A 10,507-nucleotide genomic window follows, 5' to 3' on the forward strand; every position below is an offset into this window, starting at 1 on the left:
CTAAGGTGTCATCTGAACAGATCAATATGGCGTCTACGAAAGCAGATGATTTGTAGATCTGCTGTAAAGTTGCTGTAGTTGAAGATCAAAAAGAAACACTTCCTCTCACTACTGACGCCTACAGGTCAGGAAGACTCCTACAATTTTAAGTAAGTAAATATTTACTTAATAATAATGATAATTAATTTTATTTATGTAGCGCCTTTATAAACACTCAGTGAATTTACAGAAACCATGTAAAATTACAAATACTAATAACATCAAACAAAATTATAAAAGAACATTCAAATGCATAGATGCATGTTGGAAATGTTAAAAAATATAAACAGTAATAAAACATACACTAAAAGGTTGTTCTGAAAAGGTATGTTACAAATTGTAGATTGCAACTGTTGAGAAACATAAATAATGATAATGTTCATGGTTATTATTTTATATTCTACATATTATTCCTGTTTTTTTATTATATTTGTTCAAGGTAATTTGCTGATATTTCTTGCTTTGTGTTGAAGATATTTATTTGTAATATTCTTTGTTCCAAAATGTTTGCCACGCTCAATGTGGCGCACGCGCTGACATGTCATTTTTACGCATATTACGCACGGTCATGAACACGGGACTTGGCGGCTGTGACAAGCCCCGCCCCGCGGTCCGTCCGGGTGCTCAAATCAAACCAACTATAAAGTGACGCAAATTTCCCGCCCTCGTTTCTGCCAGAATCCTGTGCGACGGGGAAAGTCAACAAAGTAGAGGATTCACACAGGTTTTCCTCGCGTGTATTTTTGTCACTCCTGCTTCCCGTGACAGTTGAGCCATGCCTCCCACTCACGACTGGATTAACGACCCGCTGGGTGTGGTGGAGGGGATGTTCGGTAAGATGCTCCGGGCGGAACTTCTCTCTCTGTGAAGCGCGTGGAAGCCGCTAGCTAGCCGCGGCTAGCTGCTCCACCAAGCCAACAGAGCGCAGCACATGTTGCTGCTGCGCTTTTATCGCCCTTTAAGTCTCTTTAATTCAAACACCGACTCACCGCGAGCTCCTGCCGGAACCACGCCTCATTCTGGACCACAGAAAATGCCGCCGAACCCGTTTAAATGCTCGGTTTGTTGTTGATGCAGATCCTTCAGATTAAGTTAGACAACAACCCAGAAGTTGAGTTAGTTCATAAATATGAACCATTTCAAGCATTTACTTGGATTAATGCATTTGTTTTACATAAAAACTCACAACACACTTCTTTGTTGATTAGAATATCGCATACAGCAGTTTTAAAGACATTTAGTAGATAAATTAATACCTACTGGAAGGCAGGCATTAATTGTTAATTTACTGAACAGCATGTATAGCTCTGACACGACTAATCATCTAATTTAAGAATCAATCATTAACTTGAGTCTCAAATATAGGAAATCTGCTGAAAGAACAGAGCAGTAATTAAGCCAAACTTGTACAAAAATATATACAAGATGTTGCTCTACTTTTTCCTTTCACTAAACTTTCCATTAAAATCATTGGTTACGTCACTATGTAGCTTCTTTAGCATTGACCTTTCGTCTGTTAGCAATCTTCACAACATTATGTTTTAAATCAGTTTTTCTTGAACTTATGTAGGACTGAAACAACTAATCGTGATTGATTATTGAAATAATCAGCAACTGATTTACTAATTTATTAATTGTTAGCTGAGTAAATGGACTAATGAAACATAAGCAGAGGAATTCTTAAGCTGCACAAAAAACACATACATTTTGCATTTAAGATAAAAACTTTTGTCTATGAAAATGTTTTTGACCCAAACTTCTTAAGTGACACTTTTATCTTCCCGCAGTTCAGATTTACTAGATGAATGCTGTGATATTGTACTTTGAGCAATAAAATGTTTATTTTCGTATTTAAAAACAGAACTAAATTATTTATATGCAACTTTAAGATATTTTTTATTTAAGTGTTTAAATAAAAAATTAGCAGAATGTGCCAATTTTTTTTTTTTTTTTCAGACTAATCGATTGTCAGATTAACAATAGATTGTTTTCTAAAATTACCATTACCTGCAGTCTTAATCTAATGTAATAATCTAGTGGGTTTTATTTGCTAACTTTTTCACAGCTGCTTCCCAGAGCAGTCCGAGTTCAGGATGGGAGGCGAAGGTGGTGGAGTTTTTCAAAGAGCAGCTGAAGGAGAAAGAAGCCCAGATTCTGGTAATCCTGCTTCATTAAAATATATCATGACTAGAAATGTTGAGTTATTGTTGCCTTGATCAATTTCAATTAATGACGTCAAACAAAAAAACAAAAGTGACAGATTAAATATTTTACTATTTCCTCCACTATTCGTTCTGCGAGAGCTTCAATAAATATCACAAAATTTGGAAACATAATTAAATGCAGTCACTGCGTTTAACTGCACAAATTTTTGATTGTGAAATAATCGTGCTGCTTCTTCAATATTAAGGGATAATTGACTTAAATTAATCTCCTACATCTTGCTGAAAAGTTACTAGTAAGTTAGTTTTGTTTTATTATTTTAAGTGAACTGAGATATTAATATGAGAAACTGGACAAAAAACACTTGGGAAGATTTGGTATTTTTGCAGTGTTTCTCTGGTTTACTGATATAAAACACTTTAAGAAAGTGAAAACTGTTTCAAATGTTTTTCAAGAGCAACATTTGTGTCGCCATGAATGCTGTGCCAAAAATAAGTAAATAGTTTATCGTTATTGCATCGTGAAGTCACACGCTAACAAAAACACTCGCTTGTCGATCACTAGCTTTTGTTTGAGTGGTCAAGTTGTTGCTCTAAGTGTTAACGTACGCCTGATGTATTAAATAAAAAGCTTTGCTACTAATTGTCAACACTGTGACAATAGCAAAACAAAGTCTAAGGACAACTCATTTTACAAGAAAGTGAAAAGTTTGAATAAAAAGAAAGATAAGTCAGTTATGCCAGCTTGACTTTGACAACCTTAACATGTAGATGCGCGGTGGAATTTATTGTGTTTCGGTTTATTTACTTGGATTAATGCATTTGCAAAACTACTTTATTTAATCCAAAAGGAAGTTAAATGAAGTTAAGCAAAAGTAGATAAATAACGCCAACTCTGACAGATCACCAGTGGCGCTCGTGTTTAATTAGCTAATTAGCCGCCGCTGTGTTCAGGCATCACTTTATTAATGATCGTAAAATAAACATCAAGTTTGAAAACATAAAACTGTAACGGACTGAATGTTCTGTTCACTGTGGGAAATGTTTGCTTGATTTTTTTTATTTACTTTTGGTGCTGAATCCTGATCCACATAGCGGAGCTGTTGTCAGTCAGTTGCTCTCTGTCTTAGCGTAGCCAAGACAGAGAGCGAGAAAAAAGTAAAAAAAACGAACGGTTTGGAGTTATTTTTCCTTTCTTGCTCCGAGTTAAATTAATACCTACAGGTTTCATTTTATTAGGATTTTTCTGCCTTAGCAAGTAAAGGAATCGTCTTTCTGCCGTCAGTCAATAACTTGCAGCGCGTCTTTAGTGCCACAAACTATAACTTAGTTTGTGCATTTCTGAGTTTGGATCGCTGCCCCCTGGAAAGTCTCCAGCTGTTGTCTCACCTTTCCCTGGACTCAGGTCCCGTCTCTGAACGACGTCCCTCTGCACTACCTGAAGCCCGACAGTCTGGTGAAATTCCGCTGTTTGGTCCAGGACATGTTCGACCCGGAGTTCTTCATGGGAGTCTACGAGACAGTCGACCTGGCCACCAACGCTAGAGTGAGCGCTTCCTTGTTCCCTCCCCTGCAGACATTTACATAGCCTGCAGCTTCGTTTGCATTTTATCACGTTTTGGCTGCTCTCCTCTCATTTCCCTGCCTGACGCTCCCCAGACGCTGCGGTGTGGCAAATACAAAGACGTGACAGAGTCTGGGGTAAGGCCTCGTCTCTCCAGGATGCGGGTCGGTTCCTGAACGCCTCATTGCAGCTGCTTTTATCTGCAGGTGGACGTAAACTCCAGAAGCACGGTGACTGCAGAGAGACAGACGTTCTACTGTGTTCCCATCCCTGGAGAGAATCAGTGGGCCAAGGACATATCCTGAACCTTTTTCTGTTAGTTTAACATCATTTAGGTCTTTTCAAGGTTTGGAAAGTTCTGCATAGTTTTGTAATAAACTGCAACCTAAAGTAAAGATTTAAGGTATTAATTAATGAGTTAATCTAAAGTAGATTGATCTTATCAATTGACTAACAATTTTTAAGCAGCCATTTAAAAAATATTGTATTATTGAGAACAGTAATAAATGCTATGAAATAGTAATTAATTGAAATTTTTTTAGTTAATTCATATTGTTTTTATCTCCAAAGTGTTTTGAATTTTACGCACAAACGTTTCTCTTACCGTTGTAAATCCCGTGCGACTGAAATTGTTCCTTAATGCTGGCGCACGGCTTCGCGGAGACGACGAGTAACCAGGGCCGGGTGGTTCCCTCCACGTCGTACGTTCCCAGCAGACAGAAGCGCAGCTACGAGGAGGACGAGGAAATGGAGGTTCAGCCACAGAAACAGAAGGAAACGCATGCAGGTTAATGATCCACAACGCTGGAAAAATGTTTAGAAAATCCTGAAAATAAATTCAAACTTTACTGCTAGAACAAAAACGTAAAATGCTAAATTTGGACAAATCCAGGCTTTAATTTATTCTTTTTCACGACAAAATCTCACATTAAGAAATAATTGTCGACACTCTTAACAATGTTATTAATTGGCTCCTTTTTTTGCTTTAAGTTTCTTTTTATATATTTCTAACAAAACTTCAAACATATACATTGACTAAAATTATAAATAATTAGTATTTATTGGAAACATTCTTAATTTATATATTAAATAGCAACAAGGATGTCTGACGGCGTTTTACGGCCATTGTAGCTAAAATACATCCTGAAAACTGAATTTTTCGGGAGAAAAACTTACAAATTAACCTCAGGAAGTTTGACATGAATCTCAGAATATTTTCACAACAAAAGGTTTTGATAAGTTTAAGGTTTGCTAGAAAATGTTTGAAATTAATCTCAGAAATTTTATAAATTTTGTAGAAAAATATCAAAAAAAATTTATAATTACAAGTTGTAAGAGTTTTTATATAATTCCCCTTTTTTTTTACTAAAGAATTTTTTAAAAGAACAAAATTGCATGCTTTTTTATTTTTTTAAAGAAAACTGAAAAAGTTCTGAGGTTTTAGGAAAAAATTTTCTCTTTTTCTGTCTTCATCCCTAAATGGCGTTTCCTCTGTTTCTGCCTCAGCTTCCACGGGCGCGGCCGACACGCACGGAAACGGCGACTGTAAGCGTCAGGAGACGGAGGCTCCCTGCGGCCCGGCGGCGTCCGCCTCCCACCTGGACCTGAACTTCCCGCTGCCGGGCGAGAAAGGCCCGTCCTGCTTGGTGAAGGTGGGCTCCGATCGCCGGCCGCGGATTTTCCAGCAGCAGGTTCTGACAGGTGTGTCCCGCCCAGGTGTACGAGGACTGGGACCGCTTCAAACTGAACGACACGCTGCAGGTGTACGGCATCCTGTCGGTCAGCCCCGCGCTCAGCGCTCTGGCCGATGAGAAGTGAGTCACGTTTACCTGCTTCCTGCGTCCGGTCTGGTTCTGACGGCATGAGGGCCGGCGTAGAGACGAGGCAATGAGAACATTCATGACAAACTCAGAAATATTTAAATCTCAAAAAATTTCTAGAAAATACATAAAATTTCTGAGCCTCAGAAGTTAAACATTTTCTAGAAAATAATCAGAAAATTTTAAATTAATCTAATATTTTTTTAGAAAACACAAGAAATCCCTGAGGTTTAAAAGTGGTAAGTTTGTTCTAAAAAAAAAAAAAAAAAAAAAAGAATTTTTGTGAAAAAACAAGAAATTTCTGAGCTTGAAAGATCAAAAATTTGGCAGAAAAAAACAGCCGAACATTTTCTGGGAAAAAATTAAAACTTTAGAAACGCAGCAAATTTTAAAAAGTCAAACATTTTCAAAATTTTAAACTTTAGTTTGCAAATTCAAAAATGTTCGACTTTTGAAACAGAACATTTCCATGTAATTCACCATTTTGGAGAGTTTTTTTTTTTGTCACAAATTTTTAACTTGTTAAAATTGCACTTTTTTTTTTTCTGTAGAATTTTTTTGTTTTTTGGCAGTAATTTCCTCCTTGTTTCTGGTTCTGACCTGCAGGGATTTGTTTCTGGACCCGGCTATCGGCCTGGACTCGGCGGCGGAGCAGCGGGTCCACAGCCCGCCGGCGTCTCTCGTCCCGCGCCTCCACCTGCTCCACGCCGAGCAGCTGGAACACAACAACCCGCTGCTCCCCGGCGCCGCCCTGCAGGAGAACGGCGCCTGTAAGGAATCACAGCTGAGAACGTTGTTTGGACAAGGACAAAAAATTATTGTCCTTCAAGAATCAGTGAATTTCTGGACTTTCTAAACCTCCTCTCATTCCCTAAATAATATTTCCTTCCACTGAACCTTTTACATACGTTTTTCCTTCCACTAAACCTCCCAGTTGTTTTCTTCCACTAGTCCTTCAAAATTTAATTATGCCCTCTATAAAAATCTAAATTGTTTCTGCTGCTGTCCCTTCAAAATAAACATTTTTATAGTATTTTTTCCTTCCACTAAATTTTCCACCCGTCTTCCTGTCCTGAATTTATCCAGTTATTGGTGTTTCTTTGTGTTCAGACATCCCTGATTTGTCCCGATCTTTTTGATTTTCTCTCCTGTTAGTTTAAAGTTTGTTTTTTGATCGTTTCCATGGAGATCAAGTCAAGTTTTTTTTTGCTGTAAAGTCTTGAAGCCAGGCCTTCTTTTCGTCTCCATGGAAACGCCCTTTGCCCTCTCTCTCTGCAGTTTTGTCGTCGGCTCTCGGGGAGATGGCCGCCGTCCGGGCCGAGCTGCTGTCGTACTTCACCCACGTCCTGCTGGGCGACGCTCTGGCTGCAGAGTTCCTGCTGCTGCACCTCCTCTCCAGCGTGTAGGTCCGGTCCGGTTCGGGTCGGAACCGAAACCGGCCGCAGCCGCAGCTAAGCTAGCGTCTCCGTGCTGTCGCAGGTACTCCAGGCGAGACGTTCTGCCGCTGGGAAAGTTCACCCTGAACCTGAGCGGCTGCCCCGCCGCCGCCGCCTTCACCCAGCGCCTCTACCAGATCGTCCAGCAGATCGTCCCGTCGGTGAGTTCAAGAACGCAGGAAATCAGAGCGTTGTTTTCTAAAAACTCACTTTAATACATTGCCAACCCTCATTGCTATCATTCAGGAAGCTTCGCAAACCTCTTACTTCTGCTAGAGCAACTTTTTTTTGTCAGTTTTTTCTTCCACTTAATTTTCCATTAAATGCCTGCATTCAGCTTCTTTAGCAATGGCTAACCCTCCTTTTTCAGGATGTTGAGGTCAGTGATCATCTGAAAGGTGCTGGAAAGTATTATGAAAATGTTGTTTTGTTCCTTCCAATAAACTCTGAAAATACTTCAATCTCAGAACTTCCCATTCAATCTTTGGAATGTTATCATTTTTTCCTCCACTAAACTTTCCTGTTTTTAGTCTACTAAGCATTCAATCTTCTTTTCGTCCTCTATACCTTCCAAATCAAAATGCTTTTTATTTCCACTAAGTAGTCAAATCTTTTTTCAATACTCTGAACCTTGTTTTTATTTCCTTAAATCTTTCAAAGTCTAACTTTTTTCTTCCACTTAATTTTCCAAACATTTTTATTCCATTAAACCTTTCAAACTTTTTTCAGGCCTCTGAATATTCCACATTTATTCTTCCTGTAAACCTTTCAAATGTTTATTTTTTCCTTCCACTAAACCTTCCAAATGTTTTGTTCCAGGGATCCTCAAAGCCGAATTTGTACTTTTAAGCCTTCTAACTCAAATTGAATATAAATTAAAACGCATCGAACTGTTATCATCTGAATCAGTAGAACCTCTGCTGTTTTCTTTTTAAGTTTTCCTGATTTTGTTGTTGTTTTTCATTGATTTTGCTGTTATTTCCTGTTATTTTCCAGTCGTTCTACCTGGCGATGAGCCTCCAGAACTTGAACCAGATGCGGCTCGTTCCCAGGAAGGACTATGTGGCCAACCGGCTGGTGAGCGGCGCGCTGCAGCTGGCCAGCAGCACCTCCCTGTTCCTGGACGAAACCCAGCTGGAGCCGGGGCAGTTGGACGCCACGGGTGAGGCGCCGCTAGAGGGCGACGGCGGGCCGCCGCCGCATGGACGCCCCTGACTGTGTTTGTGCCGCAGGTGTGCGTAACGTGACGGCGCTGGGGAACCTGATCACCTGGCAGAAGGTGGATTATGACTTTAACTTCCACCAGATGGAATTCCCCTGCAATATTAACGTGCTGATCGCGTCGGAGGGACGCTCGCTGCTGCCGGTGAGCACAACGGTCCCAAACCCGCCCCCCTCCGTCCCCTCGGCACGGGTTGGGTTTCCTGCTGTCGTCATGGCGCGTGCTATTCCTGAACGCGGCTCTGGCACGTTGCCATGGCGGCAGCTGTCAGCCGCAGGAAACAGTCCTGGAGGAGTTTGGTTGGCGCCGTGTACACAACTCCTGGCTAGCAGGGGTCAGAGGTCAGCATGGGCTGCTGATGGCAGAGCTGGGGAGAAAATAAAACACAACAAAGATCCCAGGAGTGTTGGGGATAAAAAATAGACATGAATTACATTTTTAAGATAGTCATATCAGGAGAGTACAGTTGAAATATATTTTTTAGAAAGTTGTAACATTATGAGAATAAAATATTTTGGGGAGAATATGAGACTAATGTCATAAAATTACAAACGCCGTAAAACGTCCTCATAGGTGTTTAGAAAGATGAAACTCGAATCCATTTAAAAATGTTTTCCATCTTTATTGCTGACTGGGTGTAATTATTTCCTCCTCTTTTCCTCGGCAGTCCGACTGCCACATACACCTGCAGCCTCAGGTGGCGCCGCCCCACCTGGAGGAATACCTGAGCAGCATCCACATCCATCCGCAGGCCTCATCGCAGCTCAACAAGTTCAGAGTCTTCCTGAGCCTCGCTCGGCTGCTCGAATACAGCATCTCAGACGAAGTGACAAAGGTCTCAACGCCACACTTTTAAGACAAAATGTTCACAATTTAAAGTTACGTCAAAATACTTTGACTCGACATTTTGAAAGCACTTTGCAAAATATCAATTACTTTCAAACTAAGATTTTTCAAGTCAAAAATTTTGAATTTTCTTCAACTAAAGAAATGCTAATTTTAAACTTTTGAAATTCATGAATTTCCAAGTTTCTTTTAGGGAATTTCTAAAATGGATTTCAAAAAATTGACTTTTTTTTGTTTGTTTTTAAAACATTTTTAGACCGCTGTCCTGTCAGTTGGCTCGGCTTTGAACCGGTCGCCATGTTGTTTCTGTTTCGTCTCCCCAGGCGGTTGAAGATGACTTCGTCGACATGAGGAAGGACGACCCACAGAGCATATCTGCAGACGACCTGCACCGGATGCTGGTTGTTGCTCGGTGAGCCGTCCGAACGCGGACCGGTCGGGTTTCTAACGCCTCATGTTTCCACATTTCTGTCTATATGCTGCTAATGTATAGCAGGGGGACACAACTTCGCAATCCTTACCATTAAAGAAGAAAGTAAAATCTCATGCGAATAAGCTCGTTCACGCGATAACTCATTAAACACCATAGCGGTGATGAATGTGAACACTTACATGAGACGTATCCATAATTTGGCCATCAGATGAGACGTTAGCATGTTGTTCAGGCGTTGGGGCGACAGACTCGACATACAAGCTACCAACTTTGACAAGCCAGGAGAGCAAACGTAGTTTGAACGTCCGCCATGTTGGCCTCGTTCTTCGGAGCGTGACGTTACGAAGCAGCTTTTCGATAAATTGTTGTCGTCATTTTATGTAAGCGCTATGCATTCAACGGGTTAGAATGACGGACAACTTGCATAAACTCTGGTGGGAAGTTGCTTATTGTTCAAACAAGGACAACCTGTTCTCGCTAGTTTAACAGCCAAATGTAGATCACGTGACCCATAAGAGGCGGGAAAAAAGTTTCGACACAGCTGGAAAACCGCTGCATCCTAGCTTAAAAACGTGTTTTATTTGAGTGATTTCAGTTTTACGGCTAATGGAAACCGGCTCTGTGTTCTGCAGGCTGCTGTCGCTGAGTTTGGGTCAGACGTCGCTGTCCAGAGACAGCTGGCTCCGAGCCAAACACATCGAGACGCTGCGACGGAGCCGTATGGAGCAACATAAGAGCGTCAACGGCAACGAGCCCTGATCACAGCCACTTCCCTTTTTGTTTTGATATGTTTGTAATAAAGACGTTTTTTAGGTGCCCTTCAAGTTGAAATGTTTTTGTATACTAAACTGGAAATAAAATTTAGAGATGTGTTCTCGTTTTTGAGTGAAAATGTAAAGGATTGTATGCAAAAACTAATTTTGCTATAAATTGAGGCTATTTTTTAAAGTCCTTCCTTCCGGTTACGGTGATAAAAAGGTAAATT

The 10,507-nt window shown here is 40.5% G+C and overlaps 1 protein-coding gene across 1 annotated transcript; it reads left to right on the top strand.

Annotated features, from left to right (window-relative positions):
- The first annotated feature begins 709 nt into the window (after positions 1 to 709).
- On the top strand, positions 710 to 10,395 carry mcmbp (minichromosome maintenance complex binding protein). The gene is made up of 16 exons (XM_055021734.1): positions 710 to 872; positions 2,105 to 2,196; positions 3,607 to 3,747; positions 3,861 to 3,902; positions 3,972 to 4,059; positions 4,415 to 4,552; positions 5,272 to 5,417; positions 5,482 to 5,579; positions 6,192 to 6,355; positions 6,864 to 6,987; positions 7,065 to 7,182; positions 8,018 to 8,183; positions 8,254 to 8,387; positions 8,911 to 9,078; positions 9,413 to 9,501; positions 10,155 to 10,395. The coding sequence occupies exons 1-16, from the start codon at positions 815 to 817 to the stop codon at positions 10,279 to 10,281; spliced, it is 1,893 nt and encodes a 630-aa protein (XP_054877709.1). The 5' UTR covers positions 710 to 814; the 3' UTR covers positions 10,282 to 10,395.
- The last annotated feature ends 112 nt before the right edge of the window (positions 10,396 to 10,507 follow it).

This window comes from Poeciliopsis prolifica, unplaced genomic scaffold (assembly GCF_027474105.1).
Source record: "Poeciliopsis prolifica strain line A6 unplaced genomic scaffold, Auburn_PproV2 SCAFFOLD078, whole genome shotgun sequence".
Classification (NCBI taxonomy): domain Eukaryota; kingdom Metazoa; phylum Chordata; class Actinopteri; order Cyprinodontiformes; family Poeciliidae; genus Poeciliopsis; species Poeciliopsis prolifica.